This window comes from Podarcis bocagei (genome assembly GCF_964188305.1).
Source record: "Podarcis bocagei genome assembly, chromosome: 2".
Lineage (NCBI taxonomy): Eukaryota > Metazoa > Chordata > Lepidosauria > Squamata > Lacertidae > Podarcis > Podarcis bocagei.
In genome coordinates, this window is record NC_138126.1 from 41581147 (window position 1) to 41606549 (window position 25403).

A 25403-nucleotide genomic window follows, 5' to 3' on the forward strand; every position below is an offset into this window, starting at 1 on the left:
TACAAACAGAAACATTAGCTCCAATGTTAAGTAGGTAGTCTGCAATCTTGAGTAGGTAGTCTGCAATCTCATGAGATTTCTGAGCAGATTTCCATTGTCCATGAAGGTAGGGGGCAGAAAGATGTGAGTGAGTTATCGTGTTAAGCAGTTCAGCTGCTTCCAGTAATTTTTCACCAAGGTTTCATATGGCAAATACCAGGAGTCATGTTTTTTTTTTGGGGGGGGGGTATTTTACTCACCACAGCGTTCTCATCTTTAAATATGTTATCTCCCGTAACTTTATTGAGTAGTTCTCTGGGAAAGTTCAACTGATTCTCATAAATGAATTCATATACATTGTTCTTCCTGCAAGGTAAGAAGGATTCAGAGCACTGTGTCAGTCTATATTGATCAATGTATGGATAAGGCTTTCAGTGTTTACTAGTTATGATTCTACCTCCAATATCGGCAACAGAGGCTTTGGAGACCAGTTGCTGGTGAACACAAACTGGAGGTTGCTGCTCACACATAAACATTCTGAAATCACTTTTGGTCTTCCCTTGACAGACAAATTATTGTTGCCCAGAGGGGGGGAAACATTGAGAAGTTCAGGATTTTAGTGGGTCCACCAAAAATCAAAGATAGCATGAAATCGTTTATGCTCTGTGGTTTCATTTAATCCAAAAAAACCTACTTGCTTTCATAGTCTGCAATTAAAAAGATAAGAATACACCACCATTTATCTTGTCAGTTATCATATTACCTGTGTATAGCCCCTGATTGGTGTGTGTGTGTGTGTGTGTGTGTGTGTGTGTGTGTGTGTGTGTGTGTGTGTGTGGTGTGTGTGTGTACGCTTTCATTTCCCCACCTTATACTTTCAAAGCAAGTAGGTCAAAATGGTTAGACATATTAGATGGACACGTGGAAGGGGGTGTGATAAAAGAACTTCTTTTTAATCTATCTGCCTGAGACAGGTGTCTCTCTGCTTCCCATGTTTCCAGTGCTAAGTTCATTACTCCACGTTTCGACACAAAACTGTTGTTTTTGTTGTTTAAAAAAAGTCCTCATGGAAAATCATCAGTGACTCCCTCCCTATATACACACACTTGTATGCAATTTCCCTGATATACCCATATTAGCAAAGGCATCTCCCCTAATTTTATACATACAGTATTTAATATAATTTTCATTACATTCTGTCCTAATATATGCATTTGTGCATACATTATTTGGTTGCAGAACTACATTCCAAAATCTGGAGAAATGCACATTTTGAAGAATGGCTTTGTTTCAGTTCACAGATTTCAGAAAGTGTGATTTAGGTATATTTGCCTTTAAATTTCTCCCCCACCCCTCCCTATAGGGTCTAGTCTAATTAATGTTGCAAATCACTCACAGAATCTTAGTATTAATAAACACTTCACACATATGAATTTAAGAGGCTTTGGCAGTCAAGGCAATTAATTTCAGAGAATGATGACAAAAAGAGCAACATCACGAAGAAGAGAACATACCAAGTGATTGTTAGCTGGATGTAGTGTAGCAACTTTTTCTCTCCATGGCACGTCGTACAGGTTTTGCTGCCTCTTCCAGAACAGGTGCTGCACCTTTTAGATGTAAAATTGAACTTTGTGCATGTATTGATTTATTCAAAATGTGATCCACCCCATTTTAAGCAGGAGGACAGTATAAAAAAGCACAGCCTAAGAAACTAAATACAAAATATAAGATAAAACCAGTAGGCAGATATATAATGCTTGTGACTTGAATTACCACTAAATTTCATCTGAAGGCAAATTTTGAGGCAAATTCCAAGCCTCTGTTCTGGTGAAATATTCAAGAACTGTTGAAGGCACCCAAAGAAATTTTAATAAGCTGTACACTACCAGAGAGACTAATCTAGTTTTGTGGTCAGATTTCCTAACATCTCAAGATAAAAAATAAAAAAGCAGTAGCTGTGCCACAATTGGGTCAGTTTGCTGATGTCTGGAATGGGAGTTAACTCTTTAGCTTGTGTTCGACTTTTCTGATCTGAATCTTCCTCTTCCCTTAAAGCTGCTATTTGCCCCAGTGTGGAAGGCAAATTGATTTAGGTCAGTGGGGAGAATGACATTGAAGAAAGAGTTGCACCCCACTCCAAAACCATAGGCTTAGTCAAATCAAAGATGGGCATGGTTCTCCATTGCCTCACCTAGATTGGCCCTAAAACTAGTAATATTTCTCAGGGAGTTTTCATATATGTCTCCTTTGGATCCACATAGGCCATCAATGATGGCATCTAGTGGGTAGCATCTGGTTATCCCAGTGACCCACTAGACCCTTTAAACTGTGTGAGAAACAGGATAGGAAATCAGTTGTCAGAAGGGGAAGGGCTGGAAGTATTATGGGTCTTGCTTTGGTTTAGTTCCATTATGAGCCACCCTAACTACCAATATAAATGTTTAGGAGCTAAAAGGGGGGAAGTGTTTTTACCTATTTAGCTTCAACACTCAACAGCGAGTCGCTCGAATTGCATGATTTGTGCCAGCACAGAGATCACTGAGTAACAAAGATGTCATTGAAGGAAATGAAATGCTCATCTGCACAAAATGGCCGTTTCCCTACAAAGCTATAGAAGACTAGGTGACCCTTTTCAAGGAAAGTGCCATTCTGCCTACAACAGATGTAGAAAGCATATGTTTGTTCTTGGCAAATTTGGATTGCATCAACATGACGCAGATTAGCAGCAGTTAACAGCTGATTTATGAAAGCACTTTAAGATGTTGCTAGCCCCAATGGATCCCGCTTTCAAAATTATTGCCACGATTATCCCGCAATGCCATCTCTGTTATTTTAAGCGTAATGGAGCCTAATAAAAACAGTTTAAAAGAATGGTGAGCTACTTTGCATCACTTAAAGATCATTTGTAAAGGCAATTAGTTCAGCAGTCGGAGAAGCAGAAGGGCAGCGGTTCTGCATACTGCAGACAACCTGGGAGGAGAAAGTGTCAGAAGAAAACAAGGCTCTGTAAAATATGGTACAGTCGTAGCTCGTTTTGTGGCCGGGATCCATTCCAGAGCCCCGGCCACTAGCCGAAAAGGACACAGGGCAAAGCACCGCATTTGTGCTTCTGCACATGTGCAAGCGGCAAACCCAGAAGTAACCAGTTCCAGCACTTCCGGGTTTGCCGCAGACGTTTGCCAGAACGGACACTAGACAAGGCAGACGTTCACGGTAAATGGAAAATGGAAGTTTTTCCATGGGACTAGGTGAGATTTGGATCCCTCAACCAGATGGTGTCATCAGCCTTGTTTCTCAATGATAACGTGCATATCAAAACCTATCAAAGTACCTCTGAGCCCTGAGTACCTCTGTATAGACATAACCTTCAAAAATATTTTCCTTGTATAAAAAGTTAATGTTGGGCTCAGAGGTTTTGATATGCACATTATCATTGCACAGATGAGATTTAGGAAGTCACAGCTTGAGGGTGTCAGACCTATTTGGAATGGAAATCTGTCAATTCAGTACTTAATCATTGAAGTTTGGCTGGTTTGCATTGCTGGGCAGTACTATGTTGTTGCTATTGCTATTGCTATTGCTATTGCTATTGCTATTGCTATTGCTATTGCTATTGCTGCTGCTGCTGTTACTCTTATTCTTATGCTTATGCTTATTGAATAAGTGGATAAAAGCCCCAAAATGGAGAATCTGTTGCGAAGAAATGAACTGGGTTTACATTTTCCTTATCCCTTTTGTTCCTCCTTCTCTGCCCCCCCTGTGTACCTGCAAATGCTGCAAGGATGCCCCCCCTCCCCAGTTCAGGAGAGCCCAATAACTCCCTACTTTCGTCCCTGCCAGCCCCAATCTGGATGGACATAGTGCTTGCCTGCCAAGTGTACTGCAATGTTCTCAGCCTTTCCCCAGAATGGTCAGCCTACCCATGTCTTCCATAAATAGAAATCCAGTTACCTTGCCCTTCCCTGGAGCTGGGCATGCAGGCGACTCAGGTTCTGTGCCAGTGCACATAGCAATAGAAGAAGAAGAAGAAGAAGAAGAAGAAGAAGAAGAAGAAGAAGAAGAAGAAGAAGAAGAAGAAGAAGAAGAGTAGTAGTAGTAGTAGTAGTAGAAGTAGTTTGGATTTGATATCCCGCTTTATCACTACCCTAGGGAGTCTCAAAACGGCTAATAATCTCCTTCCCCCCCCCCCCCGAACACACACTCTGTGAGGTGAGTAAGCCTGAGAGAAGCAAACCCGGTTCACCAGATTAAGAGACCACTGCTCTTAATACCAGGGAGTCATGGGACTGCTGGGCTCACACCTAGGAGGTGCCTGTAGACCATCCCATACATGCAGTGTCTGCATGTCTAGCAATGCATTTGATGGATCCAAAGGGTTCTGTTGAGCCGTAGGGAGATCTTGCCTACATATTGCCACCACAAAAACTCAGAACATGGCCAGCATGCAGAGGTGCTCACCATTTCTTTATTTCCCTGTATGCCAGTGTGGAAGAGTGGTCACAGTGTGAGACTAGGACCTGAGAGATCAGAGTTCCAATCCCACCCAGCTATAAAGCTCTCTGGGTGACCTAGGGGCAATGACTGCCTCTTAGCCTAACCTACCTAACAGGGTGGCTGTGGGGATTAAATGAGAAGGGGGAGAACCATGCCTCGGCTGAGCAGAGGGCATGAAATCATCCTCATTCCTTCTCTTCTCTTTCTGGGTTAGAACGCTTCTGTGGGCGACCCTCCTTAGCTTACGAATAATCAGCTGCAGGTGGGATAGTAGCACACCCACCCCTCACCCCAATTCGGCCAGCCTTCCTTCCATGGAAAGAAGCATCTTTGTCACCATGGCAACACAGTCAAGCCTCCCTTTCATGTCAGCTCTTCCTTTCAGGTAATCGGTGGTTCGGCTAATGGGGCAATCACTGCAGGAAAAGCCTCTAAGAGCTCCTGCGATAGATATACGTATGTGTGCATATCTTTACTTTTGGATTTCGGTTTATCACTTTATAGTAGGACTCCCTTGATTTATTTAATTCTTAAGTGCCTTTGGTGTTGGCAGAAATTATCCTAAATATTTAATAAGTAAAGTAATATCTATCAAGGAGAGAGAGAGAGAGAATATCCCACCTCAAAAAACTTACCTCTTACGTCCACTACCTGAACACATCTGGCATCGCTTTTGATGTTTCAGGTGTTTTGCTTTTGCTTTATGTCTGGCTCCACTGCATGTCACACACCTCATCTAAAGGTGCACCACAACAACAACAGAACAGATTACACGATTCTACATAGCTGTCAACTGTCCCTTATTTGGCGGAAAAGTCCCTTATCCCAGCGCCGTGTCCCGCTGCTGTCCCTTATTGATGATGTCCCTTAAATTTCCCAGGTTTCAAAGGAAGCATCTCCTCTTCCTCTCTCCCTGCCAGCCAGGGAGGAGGGAGGCTCCAACTGGGTTGCTTGGCTGCGTTGCTCACCCAATAAGGAGTCTAAGAATGACTGGGGGTAGAGCTTGCATGCCTTGTGCCAATCAAATCGGCCGCGTTGCCTGGGGGCTCGTCTTTGCTCAGCGCTTCCCAGCGGAGAGGTGACAGTGGTTTCCCTTGCTGCATCCCCTTTGCTGGGTTGCTGTGCTGTGGGAACCACCACTTGAGGCTTCGTTTGGCTGCTGGCTGGGCTTTCTGCCTTTGGCTTGGAGGGGCTCAGAAGTTGAACATACCTGTGCTCGGAAAATCCCTTATTTTGGCTGCTGATCCCTTATTTTCAAGGCTGCTGGTCCCTTATTTTCAAATCTGTAAGTTGATAGCTATGCGATTCTAGAAGTAACAGCTTTCCCCCAAATGTCAGAAATGTCTGCCTGAACATGCCATTCCCCAACACATTTGGTATTTTTAAGTATGCAAGGCACTGCTTTCCTTCTGGTGTATATATGGATTTTTCAACACAGATTACAACATGAAATGACTAAACAGGATTGCTGTACAAGTGGCACAAGTGATAACACTGAGAACACAGAAGAAAGAAGGAATTGAACTGGAGAGGACACAGCCAATACTCACTCTTCCGGCACCATGACACCCACTGCATTTGTATCGGCCACGACCATGACACTTGTGGCATTCCTGAAATATAAATGGTGCACAAATACAGATTTCTGCCATGTATTTCCAGCAATTGCATGCCATTGTCTTAAACAAAATGAATGGTGGTGCCTTAACTGGGGAAGCAGAACAGTGCAATCCTATGCATGTCTACTCAGAGGTAAGTTTCATTTAGTTCAAGGGAATGACTGTGGCAGCCTAACTGAACTACCAAGGGCAACAGAATTTTTTTACCTACGGCAAATGAAAGCAAAGGGTATGTAAATGAAAACCACCTACAAAATATTAACCATCACAGAGCTGTGTGATAAAGCAGATCAAGAAACCAGCATAACTGAGGTATAATAATGTGACTTAATGCTTGATTTTCAACCCATGATTGACAAATTACCTTTACTAAAGAAGAGTGAGGAATGCGAAACTTTTTTGTATCTTCCTGAAACATCTGTGGAACTTGGACTTTAATGTCCCATGGTTGAGGAGATGCGCCATTTTGTGGCCCATCTACCAAAATATCTGATAGAAAGAAACAACATAAACACAATATTTTAGCAAGCCTAGAGACCATAATCTAAACCCAAACACCACTTAAGCCCATTGAAATCAAATAGTAGATGGAACAGGGAAACCTCTGCTTTGTTTACAGGGGGTCCTGTTTTGCTTCACCCTGTTCAGCATATTGCTGCTTACTCGTCTTATTATAATTAGAAGGAATACTAGAATTATTTTGTAAAAATGTTGCTTAATATGAATAAAAATTGAGTACCATGTGTATATATATAGTTCCACGTTTTAGATCCTTGATTAATATATCCATTGAACTAAATTATCTAAAGAGTTTCATTTGAAATAGATAAGACAGCTAGCTATTCAATATCTATCTTTTTTCCATGCCGAGTTACATTTGTCTAGTGGACCCAAGATCCAGATATAATGTTCAAGTTTTCTAGGGGTTCATCAAGTTGTGCAGAGATTATCTGTGCAGTTTCTTTGTCCAGACTGCTCCTTTGGATCAATAAGTGAATTCATTCTTTCCAGGGATGTCAGTCTGAGCTCCTTGACAGGCACTGAGGTATTTCACACATTGCAGAAGTTTCTAGAGAAGAGTTGCCTTTTTGAATAGCAATAATGGCTGCCTCCAGCTACCCAAAGACACCACAAAGCCCCCACAAACTGGGGAGGGGGATGAAGTTAGTAAAGAGAACCTTTCAGCTCTCTTCAGCAACTCTCAGCTGCTTTGTACAACAGGCCATGCCAATCACTTTAGTAGGAGTTTATTACTTTTCCAGGAAAGCCATTACACTGCACCTTCATAATACTGATAGTACAAGCAACCTTTTTTCTTTTAACTTTGGGTTCTTTTGTGAGCCCATGATAACTTGAAGAAAAGGCCTTTTCCTAAAGTAAGTGGGAACTTTTCTGTGCTGAGTCAAAGTTCAAATGAACTGACAATCCTATGAAGCAGTGCTTTTTTCTAAAAAAAAGAAAATGCTTAGGGTTACTCTCATTTTGACTCAAGAATATCACCGTTTTATAGCTCAAATCGGGAAAAATAAATACAGTAAATGGACAAAAGTACAGATATTCACAAAATGTTTAGGGGTATGCGTACCCCTGCGTACCTCCAGAAAAAAGCACTGATATGAAGGAACATACTATGCACAAAATGAACAAAAACTGAATGCTTTATGAAATGTTAGTGGCATGGACGCAATCTATTTGAGAGGCAAGAATCATCAGCTTCTGAAATATTTAGAGATATATTGATTGGCATATGAGATACCAGTTTCCCTTTGCCCTCTGTTGATTATTTTGGAAGTGTTAACAGCATTCAGACTGTCTGTTAAATTTCTGGTGTCAAAGGGCAGGACTCATCTAACTTCTGAAGTAGACATGTATACCACTGTACTGTAAGTTGTGCAGTGAATTCTTAAAGCGTGCCCGGACATCAGCTCCCGCACAGCAGGATATCTGTACAGTGGTACCTCAGGTTACAAACTTAATTTGTTCTGAAGGTCCGTTCTTAACCCGAAACCGTTCTTAACCTGAGGCATGCTTTCGCTAACGGGCCTCCGGCTGCCGCAGCGCCACCATCCTGGGGCAAAGTTTGCAACCGGGAGCAACTACTTCTGGGTTAGCGGAGTTCGTAACCCGAAGCGTTTGTAACCCGAGGTACCACTGTATAAGCTTCTCTGCAAAGTTATCACGTTTTGCATTTGCCATGGGGGGAGGGGATTGCTTAACATTCACTTCCCACTTATTCTGCAAACAGTAAATTTTAGGGAGTACCTGATCTCAGATGAACCCTTCATAGGAAAAAAAACACATCCTGGTTGCTAGGAAGAATGGAAAGGTGAAGTATGGAAAGTACTAGAAAGCAAGACAGATGCAGGAAAAGTGCACTAAATCGGGTCCTCCCTAAAAGAGAGCACGTGTTGTGGTGAGACCTGGCAACCAAACCCTGTGCTGTGGGTGGGTACGTTTGGATAGCCACAGCACCCAGTTGGTAGGTCCCTTGATGCTGGGTTTAATCAGGCCAATGAGACTCAGCCTAAACGGATCAAGGAACCCAGAGCTTCCTCTTTCGGTTTGTGCATCGAAACACCCGCCCACCTCTCCCTACTTTCAGGGCTTGTTGCGTTTGACCTTGCTATGCCATCTTGTGTCGTCTGTCGTTGGGACTGGGGCACGGCAGGAATTTCCCCACTTGGCTGATTGGCTGTTGCCATTTGGGTTTCACCTGCCACATAGCAAATCATCACAACTTGTAAGGTTGCGGATAGGCTCTGGTTCAGGTGACAGGGATGGGGGAACACTCTCACCATCCCTATATGAAGGGTATTCTGTTAAAGGAATCCAGGGACTCAATGGTTTGGTCAACCCCTGAGAGGGGTTTGTGCCCGTGCCTGAGTCCAGGGGGACATTTGGTTGGTGGACATAGCCTGTTCCCGACTTTCCGCTTATCCAGGTGTTCACCCTTGGCTGACCTATGCTGGTGCCCTGGGTCAGCGCTGCCTGCAAGGGTGCAGGGAGCTAGTTGAACCAGAGCCTATGCAACCACTCACTTGCTGTAATCAATAAAGTTGTGGCCTAAATTCTGCCAAAAACCAAACCAAAAGGTTTAAAGGTCTGAACACGCAAAGGGAAGAGGAAAACATAAGCTCTTTAGGAACCCAGGGGTTCCTGCTGCCTGGTGTTCACACACCTCACTTATCAATGACAGCTCTGACTTCACCCATTGGCTGAAAACACTGACAGGTAGAAGCAACCAGGCTCACTTATTTCCAGAAATCACTAAGAAGGATAATTGCACATTTTGCTTCATAGCTTTATTTCTAGGACTTCCTTTTTAAAAAGAAAAAAGAAAAGAAATCCCGGAGTCTGCCTCCCAAGCTTGAGGGCACCACTGAAGCCCTTTGCAGGCCCCATGATACCCATAGGCATCACATTGAAAAACCACAGCCTAGTGTGTGTATTTTTCTGCAAGGAATTCTCCCTTAATTGAATGCATTTTTTATGTTATTTTCATTTTTTCACTATTATGCACATTTCTGTGCACATTCTTTTACTGGAGAATTACATTACAAATAGTTTGGATTTTGAAGGAGAAGTTGTTTTGATTCATATATTGATTCTGTGGGTGTGGTAGGTTCGCTTAAAGTGTGAACAAATTATTCTGATTTCATGGACAGGTGTTACAGGGAATCAGCCATCCACGTGGCTGTGTGCTCACTATCAGTTATGACAGAATGGCTGTAAGTAAAATGAAGCTAGATTTTTTAGGGCTCTGTACAAAGCATGATTAGGTGGCAAATTACATTGGATTACAGTGACACAACTGCAATCAAAATGGATGATTCACTATTCATGAAAATTACTCACTGGCATAAGGCTCAAAAGTCCATTCACATAATCTTGTTTCAGTAAAGGTTTCCAGCCGATACTGTGGAGAAATAAATATTGTAATTAAATGCAATTACTAGAAACTGTAATTATCACTGAAAGTAAATAGGAAATATTTTGTTCACTTTAAGCCCTGCTCAGCAAGTAGAGTTGTCTGGGGACATTTTGAGATGGTAGTCTGTGATGGACCAGTGGCCATGCCATGCCATCCCACAACTCCTGAAAGTAATTGAACAAGGAGCAAATCTCTCCCCACCTCTCTGCTTCATCATATCTCTGCTTCATTGCCCTCCTGTTCCTCATATTCTTAGTCATCTCACAACAATAAAGTAATCTCAGCCTCTTACAAACCAAATTTGGCATGTTCAGTTTGTGCCACTGGTCACCAAGACTCATGTACATGAACCAGTTTTTATTTATGAGACTTAAGTCTCGGCAAGAGTGGCCCACCCATGAGGCAAAACGAGGTGACTGCCTCAGCAGCAGGATCCACCGAGTGGCAGATCCAGTCTGCAAGGAATGCGTCACCTGCCACAGTGCTAGAGACAGCTGCAGCTCCTTGAAGGCCACATCTACCACCTCCTTCACAGCCTCCCCCCGCCGCCCTAATGTTTCCTCCACAGTGGCCTCTCAGTGAATAGGAGGCACTGCTGGTCTTCTCCCAAACCCTGTTCCCAATGTTGATCTTTATTTTCCCCCCTTGTTCCTGATGTAGATCTTCACTCCCCTTTTCTTCCCTGGTGGGGGGTCATGGACTGGCTGGATGCAGAGGAATGGTGGGAGGCACCAGCTGGGGAACCGCAGGGGAAGAAGGCTCAGAGCTGGAGGATTTGTGGTGGGACGATGACGAGTGGTAAGAGGGAGCAGACTGGGAGGAGGTTGTATCGGAAGCTGAAGAGGTAACAGGACTTAGTGAGCAGGAAGAGGTTGTGGTAGAGCACTGTTCAGACTCAGAGATGGCAGCAGGGGCTGGAGGGAGTGGGGCCAAGAGGTGGAGAGGCCTGCTGCAGAAGAAGCCAGGGAGTCTCCCCTCCTGCTGCGTCCAGCTCCCCTTCCCCCTGGGATTCTAGAACACACTGAGAAATGAAAAGGCCAGAGCAGAGGGTGGTTGTGCCCAGACACAGCTTGGAGAGGAAGAGCACTAGGAAGTCAGCACTAGAAAGGTGGGGACTTTCCACCCTCGCAACTGCTTCATCAGGGCAAGAGGTCCAGGAAAGGGTTGCTGAGACCACTGGGCTGGAGCTGCAATTTGTTTCCTTAAATAAAGAGTCACTGGCCTTGGTTGATTTATTGTTTTATTGCTGACCTACAACTGACTCCATAGGGACGCGGGTGGCGCTGTGGGTTAAACCACAGAGCCTAGGGCTTGCTGATCAGAAGGTTGGAGGTTCGAATCCCTGTGATGGGGTGAGCTCCCATTGCTTGGTTCCTGCTCCTGCCAACCTAGCAGTTCGAAAGCACGTCAAAGTATAAGTAGATAAATAGGTACCACTCCGGCGGGAAGGTAAACAGTGTTTCCATTCGCTGCTCTGGTTCGCCAGAAGCAGCTTAGTGATGCTGGCCACATGACCTGGAAGCTGTACGCCAGCTCCATCGGCCAATAAAGAGAGATGAGCGCCGCAACCCCAGAGTTGTCCATGACTGGACCTAATGGTCAGGGGTCCCTTTATCTTTACCTTTACAAACTGACTCCAACTGACTTTACATCCTGACACAGGGTGAGGGGCACCATTTTGTGGTTCGCCTCCGGTGCCAAAATGCCTTGGGCCCGTCCTGGCCCTCGGGTATATGAAATAATCATTAAAAGGTTGCAGCAGTGGGGGCAGGGTGGGGCAGCAGTGCTTGCCTGGCCTCCTGGCAGCACAATTGCTCCTGCTTACCAAGAGGGAGAGTGGGAGGATCAAGATGCCAGGGTGGCTGGAGCTGTGCAAACACATCAATGGAGCCAGCATGTTGTTCCTGCGGGTGCATTTGCATAGCACAGACTTCCCCACCGCCTTGCCCCTCCCACTCCCATTCCTGACAAGCAAAAGCAATTCTGCTGCCAGGTCAGGTAAGCAACACCCTGCCCCACCCTCTGCTCCTGGAAGCATGCCTCTGAGCAAATGCAGACTGAATAACCTGCGCACTGAAGATTAAAGGGAAGAGACCTCAGTGGAGAGCATGTGCCTGGTAAATATTTTTAGCTATGAGATGCTGCTAAAGTCCCACTGAAATCAATCAGACGGATTGGAGTGCTTACCTATCTGCATCAAGCCACTTCCCTTCCCTAACTCTTGTCTAATTTACACCTGTTGGAAGCGCATCTGGGGATACTCACCCTGTACAATGTTTGCGGCTTCAGTTCCTGAATGACAAGCTCTCCTGCAGCTCTGTTGCCATAGCAACATTTGGAATTGACAAAGCTGAAGAGCGCATTTCTGGCCATGTCATCTGTCATTCTTGGGATCCTGTGGATTAACGGCACAGCACACACTCGTTTCTAAACCATACATAAATGAACCATACATAAATGAATTTAATACCCGTAGCAGTCGTTCAGGAGCTCCAAAAATGCAAACATGGAATGAAGAAGTGAATGGCAATCACATCTCTTGGTGCGATACACGGCCTCTATGACGTTGCCGTCAGGGCTCTCTCAGTGTCCATAACACAATAATGAATGTGCTTGAGCTTGAGCTCTTGGTACAGCAAACTAAATATGACATAATAGGCATCACTGAAACCTGGTGGGATAAGTCCTACGATTGGAATGTAATAATGGGGGGATACAATCTATTTCAGAGAAACAGACCAGACAAGAAAGGAGGAGGAGTGGCGTTATATGTCAGGGATGTGTATACCTGTGAAGAGATCCAAGATTTAGAACCTCAAAGCCAATGTGAGAGCATTTGGGTCAAAATTAAGGGAGAGAAGAATAACAGAGACCTCATTGTGGGAGTTTACTATAGATCCCCAAGCCAAACGGAGGACATAGATGATGCCTTCCTGGAACAGATGGCCAAGCATGCAAAAGGAAGGGAGATAGTAGTAATGGGGGACTTCAATTACCCGGATATTTGTTGGACGTCAAACTCAGCCAAGAGCATAAGGTCAAACAGATTCCTCACTGGCCTTGCAGACAACTTCATTGTCCAGAAAGTGGGAGAAGCAACAAGAGGAACAGCCATTTTAGATCTGGTCCTAACCAATGTTGATGACCTGGTTAGTGGGGTAGAAGTGGAAGGATCATTAGGCGCGAGTGATCATGCTCTTCTGAAGTTTACTATACAGCGGAAAGGAGCAGCCAAGCATACTAGGACTCAATTTCTTGACTTTAAGAAAGCCGACTTCATAAAACTTAGGGAAGTGCTGGGTGAGATCCCATGGACAGCAATACTAAAAGGAAAGGGAGTTCATGATGGCTGGGAGTTTGTTAAGAGGGAGATAGTAAAAGCACAACGTCAGGCAATACCAATGAGACGGAAACATGGAAGGTGCCTAAAGAAGCCAGGGTGGCTATCTAAAGAACTTTTAACTGAATTAAGATTAAAAAAGGATGTGTACAAAAAATGGAAAAGGGGGGAAACCACCAAAGAGGAATTCAAACAAATAGCCAGCACGTGTAGACACAAAGTCAGAAAAGCTAAAGCACAGAATGAACTCAGGCTTGCTAGAGAGGTTAAAAGCAACAAAAAAGGCTTTTATGGGTATGTTCGTAGCAAAAGGAAGAACAAAGAAACAGTGGGGTCACTCAGAGGAGAAGATGGTGAAATGCAAACAGGGGACACAGAAAGGGCTGAACTCCTCAATGCCTTCTTTGCCTCAGTCTTCTCCGATAAAGAAAACAATGCCCGACCTGAAGAATTTGGAGCAAATGATTCAGCAAAGGAAACACAGCCCAGAATAACTAAGGAGACAGTACAAGAATATTTGGCTAGTTTAGATGTATTCAAGTCTCCAGGGCCAGATGAACTGCATCCAAGAGTATTAAAAGAACTGGCAGATGTGATCTCAGAACCACTGGCAGTCATCTTCGAGAAATCCTGGAGAACAGGCGAAGTCCCGGCAGACTGGAGGAGGGCAAATGTTGTCCCTATTTTCAAAAAGGGGAAAAGAGAGGACCCAAATAATTACCGCCCAGTCAGTCTGACATCAATAGCAGGGAAGATTCTGGAGCAGATCATTAAGCAAACAGTCTGTGAGCACCTAGAAAGGAATGCTGTGATCACCAATAGTCAGCATGGATTTCTGAAAAATAAGTCATGTCAGACTAACCTGATCTCATTTTTTGACAGAATTACAAGCCTGGTAGATGAAGGGAACTCAGTGGATATAGCCTACCTTGATTTCAGTAAGGCATTTGACAAGGTGCCCCATGATATTCTTGTAAAGAAGCTGGTAAAATGCGGTCTTGACTCTGCTACCACTCAGTGGATTTGTAACTGGCTGACTGACCGAACCCAAAGGGTGCTCATCAATGGTTCCTCTTCATCCTGGAGAAGAGTGACTAGTGGGGTGCCACAGGGTTCTGTCTTGGGCCCGGTCTTATTTAACATCTTTATCAACGACTTGGATGATGGACTCAAGGGCATCCTGATCAAATTTGCAGATGACACCAAACTGGGAGGGGTGGCTAACACCCCAGAGGACAGGATCACACTTCAAAACGACCTTGACAGATTAGAGAACTGGGCAAAAACAAACAAAATGAATTTTAACAGGGAGAAATGTAAAGTATTGCACTTGGGCAAAAAAAATGAGAGGCACAAATACAAGATGGGTGACACCTGGCTTGAGAGCAGTACATGTGAAAAGGATCTAGGAGTCTTGGTTGACCACAAACTTGACATGAGCCAACAGTGTGACGCGGCAGCTAAAAAAGCCAATGCAATTCTGGGCTGCATCAATAGGAGTATAGCATCTAGATCAAGGGAAGTAATAGTGCCACTGTATTCTGCTCTGGTCAGACCACACCTGGAGTACTGTGTCCAGTTCTGGGCACCACAATTCAAGAAGGACACTGACAAACTGGAACGTGTCCAGAGGAGGGCAACCAAAATGGTCAAAGGCCTGGAAACGATGCCTTATGAGGAACGGCTAAGGGAGCTGGGCATGTTTAGCCTGGAGAAGAGGAGGTTAAGGGGTGATATGATAGCCATGTTCAAATATATAAAAGGATGTCACATAGAGGAGGGAGAAAGGTTGTTTTCTGCTGCTCCAGAGAAGCGGACACGGAGCAATGGATCCAAACTACAAGAAAGAAGATTCCACCTAAACATTAGGAAGAACTTCCTGACAGTAAGAGCTGTTCGACAGTGGAATTTGCTGCCAAGGAGTGTGGTGGAGTCTCCTACTTTGGAGGTCTTTAAGCAGAGGCTTGACAACCATATGTCAGGAGTGCTCTGATGGTGTTTCCTGCTTGGCAGGGGGTTGGACTCGATGGCCCTTGTGGTCTCTTCCAACTCTATGATTCTATGATTCTATGATTCTATGATTCTATGAATGGGTGGGGAATAAAAATCACTGCCAGCCTCAAGTTAACCAAAACAAATTATTAAATAACATGCCTGTTCTTATCTAATATTCTTGTGCTCTAGGCTGGTTGCAGTTTCCTTATCTCTGTCAAATTATATTGATATGCCTTTTCTCGACAGCCCCGTTCTAAAGATTACAGGCAGCGCAAAACCTCTGAAACACACAGACACGTATAATCTTGCTCCTTTTATGTAGAGGGAAATGGATCCTAACGATGGAGTTTTGAAAGCCCCATCCATTCTCAGCAGCTGGTTCTGTGCACTTTGCTCAAAACAGGGCCATCACACGAACCACCTGACCATTGCTGCCTGGAACAAAATGACTAGAGGCAAACAGCATGGGCTTAATGTAGTGGCTGGGGGAGAGGAGTGGCTGACTCTATGGAGTAGCAAGTTCCTGGTGCAAACATGCCCACTGTGGTCCATTAGGGCAAATTGGGTGCTGCCCCACTAACCTCAGTCTGCCTTAAGCCAGCATCCCAAATGCCTGCCCCCCTTTTTTTATTACAACTAGCCTAGGGGTGGCCCTGGCTGTCAACTTCCTCCTGCTTAGCTTCCACTTCATCCTTTTAGAGATCAGCAGTTTAGAGGGTGGGAATGAAACAAGGAAAACCTGTAATTGCCTTTGCATTGCAGGGGTTTGGACTAGTTGACCCTTGGGGTCCCTTCCAACTCTACGATTCTATGATTTTATGACACTAGCTACTGTTGGCCGGCCAGTCTTCTGCCCTAACCATCACAATAGGCACCAGCCACCAAAGAATTTTTGCTTGGCCCAATCCTATAGGCTCAGGAGATTCAGTCTGTGGGTACTTGCACCTTTTTTGCAGGGCGTGGGGTGTGATTCATACCAGTGCTAGGACCTTAGAAAGGCAGCTTTCCAAGGCAAGGAAAATAAACAAACATTTCTTACCTGCATTGCAGAAACACTGGGTTGTTTCTCTGTTCGCTAAACTTTTGCATTACCTCTGGAGGCGGAACTAATTTTTTTCTGCCTAGATGGGAGAATTTAAAGAAGAATTAGTCTTCATTGTCAATGATTTCCTGGTGCTGACAAAGCGGGTGGGGTGGGATAACAGTGAAAACCTGAAAGCTAAGGAAAATCCCCCATAGAGCTGATGCGAAGAAGAAGAGTCCCATGGACTGCAAGAAGTCCCATGGACTGCAAGAAGATCAAACCTATCCATTCTTAAGGAAATCAGTCCTGGGTGCTCACTGGAAGGACAGATCCTGAAGCTGAGGCCCCAATACTTTGGCCACCTCATAAGAAGAGAAGACTCCCTGGAAAAGACCCTGATGTTGGGAAAGATGGAGGGCACAAGGAGAAGAGGACAACAGAGGACATGATGGTTGGATAGTGTTCTCGAAGCTACCAGCATGAGTCTGACCAAACTGCGGGAGGCAGTGGAAGACAGGTGTGCCTGGCGTGCTCTGGTCCATGGGGTCATGAAGAGTCGGACACAAATAGACGACTAAATAATAATAATAATTCTCATCATTCTGCTTTCTATCTTCTGGCCATTGGCAACTAAATGAACCAGGGAAACATATGAACAGACCTTGATACACATTTTTAACTGTTGTAATTAACATGCAGCATCTATCTGTCAAATATATATTCTGTCTGAAAACGGAATCCCACCTTTCTCTAGTTCTTATGGCTGATACTCAGTGAAAGGGTTTTCTGCACAGATTCTCAGCTAGGTGAGTTCTATTGGCCATGGTTACAGATGTGCTATGGAGGCAGCCTTGGGTACTTCCATCATACAGTGCCAGCCCAAGACATTCCGCGGTAGCAAGTGGAAACTTGCATTGCATTACAGTGGTACCTCGGGTTACAGACACTTCAGGTTACAGACTCCGCTAACCCAGAAATAGTACCTCAGGTTAAGAACTTTGCTTCAGGGTGAGAACAGAAATTGTGCTCCAGCGGCGCGGCAGCAGCAGGATGCCCTATTAGCTAAAGTGGTGCTTCAGGTTAAGAACAGTTTCAGGTTAAGAACGGACCTCCGGAATGAATTAAGTACTTAGCCCGAGGTACCATTGTATAACGTATTGTTCTTTGGCTGTAATGCATCGATTGGGTTGGATCCAGACTAGTTCTAGGGAGAACTCTTCTCTGTTTGAGGGAGCAGATCGTTGCTGCTGATTCTGCATTGCAAAACTCAGGATCCCCTGAAAACCTGCTCCAGAGGATTGGGGGACCTTCAGGAACAGCAGAAAGTTGCCCTGCCTTTCCTTCAGTGGGACCCTCCCTTTCATGAATGGAAGGAGCCTCCATTTGCAAGAGGGCAAGTCTGAATCCGTCCCCAAAGTCTTTAGGCTGAGATTCTATTGTTTGTTTATTTGCTTATTTATTTAATTTACTAGTCGCATTTTTTTGCCACTGCAGCTCAAAGTGGCTTACAATATTTTAAAGCGACTTAACCATATTTTTCTAGGGGGGCCATGATGTCAATGCATACTTACCAAGATCTCGGAAAGTCCACTCATAATGACCCAGTGGCTCTAACAGATCTGCAGGAGGTGCTAAAGGACTTTCAGGCTCTGATTCCAGTTCCAGGGTAGCTGTTTTAGACATAAATATGAGTGGAATATTTAGTCAAATTATCGTGTATTTTGGGTTTCTTTTTTGTATAATCATATGTTCTGAATTCTATGGTCTCAGACTTTATTTTTTAGCAACAGCCATTGCCTTTTTAATGCAAGAGTTTAGAATTGCCTGAAAGTAATCTTAGGGCACCAGATGTTTCTTTGATTCATGTGCTCTTCTAAAAATATGCCCTTTGCTGAGCTGTAACAATAGGTGCTCATGATTCCTAATGCAGAAACAATGCACTCAGTAACCATCACACTAGAGTGCTTTGTGCCATTTTGAAGGTCCATACAAGAAAATATATATACATGCAGAAGCTCCAGGAAATGCCACTTGCTAACAATGTACAATTCTAACACTGGGGAAAGTGACTTGATGACATCATTCATCAATTTGATAAAGTGGACCTTTCTGCTGAAAGCATTCACAATTATTCACTAGGACAAAAATAATCTCTCTATTCTTCTACGTACAAAAAAATATATATAAGATGATACACCAGTCCATTTCTCTTGCTTTAATACAATACTGTGGTCTGGAGGTAGAGGGCAAAAAAAGAATTGATCCGGACACAAGCAATTTCTAGCTTCCTTTATTACAGATGATCTCACTAGACCAGTGGTACCTTTTGACACCAACACCCATCACCCCTTGCCCGTGTTGACTGCAGCTGATGGAGTCCATCAACATCTGGAGGGAACTGCAATAGCTACGCTTGCCCTAGGCTAGAGAACACAAGTAGGTTATGCTGTGGGAGGTTTTGATAGCTTTAAAAAAAGAACCCAAAACCTTTAATCAAATCAATTTTCCCCTTGCTTAAAAAAAATAAATGTGGACTCAGAACTGCTTCCAGGTCTTCTGAGTCCAGCAGGGCAAGAGGGAGCTAGTAGCCTATCTCGTTTCCAGAATCTGTTTAGAAAAGGCCTGCACTACTTCAGCAGTATTGGTACTGAAAGTCCCTAGTAATGAACTGTGGCCTGTCAAATGCTCATCAAGGGACCGTAGTACTATCCAACACATACCCAAGATTTATGAGCTCTTTGGTGGAAATGGTCAAGCTGGAGTCTATACAGAAATTTAACTGAGAAGCCACCTCTCCCCTCCATAGCCATTTGACTGCCATAGTTCTCTGATGAGGTTGTCCTGGTGGTGCTTCATAGTCCTGCCATCCATCTTTATTGCGGTGGCACAAGTTTTCTCAAAAGCCTTCAGTGGCTCAGGACCACAATGCCTCCAAGACCGGCTCTCCCCATATGAACCACCCCAGACCCTGCAATCATCATCTGAGGCTCTTCTTTGCGTGCCCCTTCCATGGGAAGTCCAGAGGGTGGTAATGCAATCATACTTCTTACCTCCAAAGGAATGTGGCTTTGCAAAACCGACAGGCCAGATTCTGTGCACTTGAGAATGATGTTTGGCTTATGGATATCCTGGCTGATTTGACATGTTGCTTGTGAGTAGATTGGTGGCGAGTTCTTAACCTGAGGTACCACTCTACACCGCTTTGATATTTCTTACATTTAGCAGTGTATATATTTGTTAACTAAATAACCCATTATTCAGACCTGAAGGGTCTCTAGAGTGACCAAAATTGGAGAAGAAAACAACATTAAAACTGCATAGAGAACTTGTAGAACATGAGACACTTAATTTCAGGGTCACTGGTTGGAGCCCTACATTGGCTGAAAGATTCCTGCATTGCAGGGGGTTGGACTAGATGACACACATGGACCCTTACAACTCTACAATTCTATGATTTTATGATAACAGTCCATGAATGCTAAAACCACACTATCTAGGCCTGATTTACTATCGGTGAGCCAGCTTTGCAGCCCTAACCTTCATTATCGCCAGGTTTAGTGGGTGCCAATTCCAACATTTAAACAAAAGAAGATGAACTCAAGTTGTTATTTTTCTTTAAGCCTCCCCTCCCCTCCTTCTACGGTCTTTAACTACTGGTTTGAAGCTGGTTGTATAACAATGCTCACAAATCTGTCCAGCTTGCCTTGAAAGTTAACTATAGTTTGTAAATGCCATAGTTAAGGTCAATTTAAAAGGAAGAATATGCTCATGTGTGCCAGATATTGGCCCTGAAAATAATGATATAGTAAATAACCAGAAATAACAAAGTTATAAATAGTTCTTGTTTGTAGTCTGCAACTTGCAGACAGACCTGTTGCTATAGCAATCCAGTTGGAAGTCACAATAGTGTGTAAATACAGCCTCCTTGTTCTAGGTTAGTGGAACAAAGAAGTTGGGTGTGCTTGGACAATGGAAAAGGGTGTATTCACATCTATTCATAATATGCATTTGACCGCAGTTGGGTGATACCTCTGTCAAAACCCATAGAAATAAAGGGTTCATTTCCATTAACTCTGGGTGAAACACATGAAGATATTGAGAGTTTTTGTGCCATTATGCATGTCAATGAAAACTGCCCCCTTCATTATCGTTAGAAGACATCCAGAGCAAAAAATAAAGAAATGATGTTATGTGCGACAGAGGTACATGTGAACCCAGCTTCAGGCCCATTACAGTCAAGGAGTCTGTGTGGTATAGTGGTTACAGGGTTGGACTAGGACCTGGGTTCAGATCCCCACTTGGCCAAGGAGTTCACCTGGGTGACCTTGGGCCAGTCACTGCCTCTCAGGCTAACCTGCCTAACAGAGTTGTCGTTGGGATTAAATGGTAGGTGGATAACCAAGTATACCACCTTGAGCTCCTGGGAGAAATAATGCAATAATGAATAAATAGTGGGAAATAAAGGAGTGAAATGGCATGTTGCCTAAAGCATACATGTTGCTGAATCCTCTTTTCTGCTTGTTTATATGAAACGGTGTGGGTGTTTGTGTCTTTAAAAATTGCAGCAGTATGGATACAGTTGAACTTACTCTAAAACAATTGCAAGTCAAGCAGATTGGCAACATTTGCTGCATGGATGAGTGGCTATTAAAGGGGAATGGGATGGAAGAGCTGCAGCAGTGTGGTAGCATCATATGCCCCTCTAGAGAACAGGGGAAAGAGCTGAAAACTTAAGATATTCAATATGTTGTTTCTCATTCACAATGTTTATAAGACATTCTCAGCATCTTACCAAATGGCACACTCTAAGAAAACAGGACCAGTGAGTTACCAGGAACAATCAGAAACTAAGGTAATCTGCCTGCTGAACTGCCTGCATGTGGGTGTTTGAGCAGGCTCAAAGATGTAGAAGAAGGCATCTCAGAGCAATTCAGAAATTGCCCCAATATCATCTATTCTGATGCTTTGTCAAATTTTCAGGGTTTGTCCCATACAGTGGCGTAGCGTGGGTTGTCAGCACCCGGGGCAAGGCAAGTAATTTGCGCCCCCTAACCTGTGGATTTGCGCCCCCTAACCCGTGGATTTGCGCCCCCTAACCCTAACCCCCAGATGCTGCGCCCGGTGCGGCCGGCCCCCCCTGCACCCCCCACGCTACGCCACTGGTCCCATACATCTTCCTGCATTTAAGGAATGGGGTGAACTTTAGTTATAAATAAAATCATAATCATATCCCCCTGTAAGCAAGTATTTCAAGCACATTGCCCATATAATCCAGCAATATGCATGAGCCACGTCTTCACAGTATTTCCCCCACCCTTCTCAAATCCCTGAGCTGCCATTAATTATACTCTTCTAGTTTTTAAAAAGCAGCTTGTTTCTGGAAGAAGAAACAGCCCAGGGAATATAACCGTGCATGTGTAGCCATTGCAATCTTGTGCACTACCACACAAGATTAAGGCCATTTATTTTCTAGGTGCTGCATGTAAAAAGGCAAATCACATAAATTGTCCCGATCTATAATATTCAGGTCACGCCAGCCATTTCTTTTCTGCAAGAAAAACGCCTCCCCATTTCCCACTTAGGACTACTGATTTGATCTGTAATAACTGTAATCTTGCAATAGCTTTTCTGTGTCCGTGATGGATCATCTTTGACAAATACAGCTCAGCCCCAAATTGCACATCCACTTTCATATTCTCCAACATTTCAGAGATGAAAACAGGGACACTCTTGTGTGCTTAATTTACTCTGCAACAGTCTGTCCGGCACTGGTTTTCAAAATAGGTTATTTTCCTAACAGACCATAATAGAGGTCTATTCTCTTGTTACTGGTATATTTAAGAGTGTTTAATATAATGCTCAATACCACCATTGATCTGTTTGTACTCATTAGAGAATAGCAGCAATTGGCTATTTTCTTTACTACATTCATCCCCGCCTTCCCTCGAAGCATTTCAAGATGGCGTACGATGGCGCTCCCTAATTGTATTTTTGCAATTACCCTGTGTGGTAGGTTAGACATAGGCTTGTAGCCAGTGCTAGTTGAGTAGGTCCACTGATATTAATGGGCCCAAATTATTTCAGTGGACCTACTCTGTGTAGGACTAATGTTGGGTGCAACCCACAGTGACTGACCCTAAGTCATCCAGGGAATTTCATGGCTGAGAGGGGATTTGACCTTTGGTCTCTCCAGTCATAGTCTAGCACTAGACGAACCACTATACCACAGTGGGTTTTTAGAGCCCTCCTCACCTGAATAGTTTCAGAGGGAGAAGAAGGAAGGAAGAAATTGGCACTTTCTGCCTATATACAGTGGTACCTCAGGTTAAGTACTTAATTCGTTCCGGAGGTCCATTCTTAACCTGAAACTGTTCTTAACCTGAAGCACCACTTTAGCTAATGGGGCCTCCCACTGATGTCGTGCTGCCGGAGCCCGATTTCTGTTCTCATCCTGAAGCAAAATTATTAACCTGAAGCACTATTTCTGGGTTAGCGGAGTCTGTAACCTGAAGCGTATGTAACCTGAAACGTATGTAACCCAAGGTACCACTGTATAATGCTTGGACACTGGTATCAAGACGAATCTGCCAGTTCCCACTCAGAGATTTAAATTCTGGAATCCCATGGGAGGGATTAAAACCTGTGGGTTAGCCACTTTAATAATTTACACTAACAAAATGGGGTCCTGTACTATATCCCAGGAGACAAAACACAGGCAGTCTTTTTACCAGGGCAGAGTACCGGTAAACATGGTCTTTTATGTATTCATAAATGTGTAAAGGGACAAGATGAAACAAGATTCCCCTTAGAAGAGAGATCAGTTTTAAATTGAATGGAATAAGGCATTTATACTTCTTTAAGTACACTAGGAAATTGCTTTCTTTTGTTTCTTTCTCAGAAAAAGCCTCTGAAGCAGAGGAAAATGGAGCCTTTAAACCAAGTTCTCAACTAGATCTTAACTATATGTATGAAGCTGCTGAATGACATCCCCTTGGACAGAAATACCAACTCTTTCTTAAACAACCATTTAATGTCAGCATCAAAATAACCAGTGCATTCATTTACTAGCAATGGGATTTGGTTACTAAGCCTCCTTGTAAAGGGCTATTTGACGAACTTCTGCAAAACAAGAGCAGGAGGTAGCTTTAGATGATGCTTCTGTTAATTACACATCATTCCCTTATGGGTTAGAGAAATGACCATTAAGCTCAAATCACCTTCTATGGACTCTTGCTGTCAGAAAGTGCAAAGCAACCGCAAGGCAGAATTCAAAGGATAGTGAAAAGTCAATGAATGGCTCCAACTCAAATAGAAATCCAGGGAAACCATGCACCAGGCTTTCAACCAGATATCAATATTATTCTACCTGCTCTCCGATTTCTGAAAGAAATTGCAACTAGCCAACTTTTCATCAGGTTGTACTAGAAAACTTGCATTTATTTACCACAAGCCACACACTGTACTTCAAAGCCGAGTCTAAGGCTATGAACACACCATACATCAAAAACAAATTTCCCCATTCTCCAGAGAACCCTGGGACCTGTAGTTTACCCCTAACCGAGCTACAGTTCCCAGCATGCTTAGCAAACTACAATTCCCAAGATTCTTGTGGGGGGAGCTTTAAATGTACAGTGTGTACAGCCGCTGATTTTGAAGAACGACTTCCCAGAACAAAGCATGCTTTCAGACAAATTGCCTGCTTTTGCAAGGCATACTGAACAGCGTGACTTTGTTTACTTACTGTCTTCGTCTCCGTTCTGTCCCTGATCCATTCTCATGGTGCAGGATGAAGGCTCTGAGTCCCACTCCAACAATTTCCACATATATTGTTTACTGAGGATTCTGTGTTAGGAGCAGATAAAAATCCCATGCACGCCCCTGGAACCACTCCCACTTTATAAAACAATCTGAAGAACAGTATGTAAAGTGATTCATCAATCTCTGTTGAAATGAAGTCCAGGCTACAAGTTAAGAGCTCCCATTGATACCTGCCCTCATTTCTAAAAATACATTATTTCACTGTCTGTTGGATGTGATTGTGGGTAAAAAAATTCATCTTTGTACTTTACTCTTTTTCATTCTGCCTAAAACACAGGATGCATACACACTGTACATTAAAACACACACGCACACACAAAAGAATCCTGGGAACTGTACTTTACCCCCAAAGGGCTACAATTCCCAGCACCCTTAACAAACTACACTTCCCATGATCCTTTGAGAGGGGGAAACAGTGCTTTGAATGTGCATGAAATGCATGGTGCGCATGTAGTCATAGTTTAGATCAATGTCTAATTCATTGCTGCCAAAGGGAGCCTAACACTCTCCTAGTGCTTCTTTGAAGGAATTTTCACACGTGAGGAATAAACTCAAAAAGGCACCTTTAACCACCCAGAAAGGCACTTTCAAGCTGTCATTAAAAAATTACAAATAAAGCAATACTATAATTATAATAAATGTGCTTTAACATTAAATGTGATTTAGGCTGCCTCCAGACAGGGATTCAGCATTGAAATCTACTTGCTCAACTATCTCAAACAGGTTGTTGGAAACAGGTTTGTTCTTCAAGTTAGAAAAGGTAAATCCTGATTAAATGGGGGAAATAGGGGCTGGTATTTTGATGCCAACAGTGTTATGTAGATGCTGCTTAAAAAATGCACAAAGAGCATACCGTTCTCAGTGGTGGCTGGTCCCCATTGGGAGCCCAACAGTAGGTGGCACTAAAGGCAATGGCAGGCAGAGTTAATGGATTTTAGCTGTCTCCTCCCTTCTGAGTTCAACTAGTGCAGGGGTCTGCAACCCGCGGCTCCGGAGCCGCATGTGGCTCTTTTACACCTTTGCCGCGGCTCCGGGGCGGATACTAGCGAGGGGAGGAGGTGCATTGTGCACCCCGACACTCCCCACTGTGGCGGGCGCTGTACAGTGGTGCCCCGCAGGACGAATGCCTCGCAAGACGAAAAACCCGCTAGACGAAAGGGTTTTCCGTTTTTCGATGCGGTTCGCAAGACGAATTTGCCTATG

General features: G+C 43.8%; 1 protein-coding gene across 1 annotated transcript in view; it reads right to left on the reverse strand.

Annotated features, from left to right (window-relative positions):
• The window catches only part of LOC308581617 (protein SSUH2 homolog), a 31957-nt gene extending 7695 nt beyond the window's left edge, over positions 1-24262 (reverse strand). The window contains exons 1-10 of the mRNA XM_081184291.1: positions 24124-24262; positions 17954-18052; positions 16398-16479; positions 12289-12418; positions 9948-10008; positions 6457-6581; positions 6024-6086; positions 5109-5209; positions 1494-1586; positions 240-345 (exon numbers count right to left, since the gene is read on the reverse strand). Of these exons, the coding sequence (XP_081040417.1) occupies positions 240-345; positions 1494-1586; positions 5109-5209; positions 6024-6086; positions 6457-6581; positions 9948-10008; positions 12289-12418; positions 16398-16479; positions 17954-18052; positions 24124-24205 (942 nt within the window). The 5' untranslated portion in view covers positions 24206-24262. The remainder of the gene's footprint in view (positions 1-239; positions 346-1493; positions 1587-5108; positions 5210-6023; positions 6087-6456; positions 6582-9947; positions 10009-12288; positions 12419-16397; positions 16480-17953; positions 18053-24123) is intronic.
• Positions 24263-25403: the final 1141 nt, after the last annotated feature.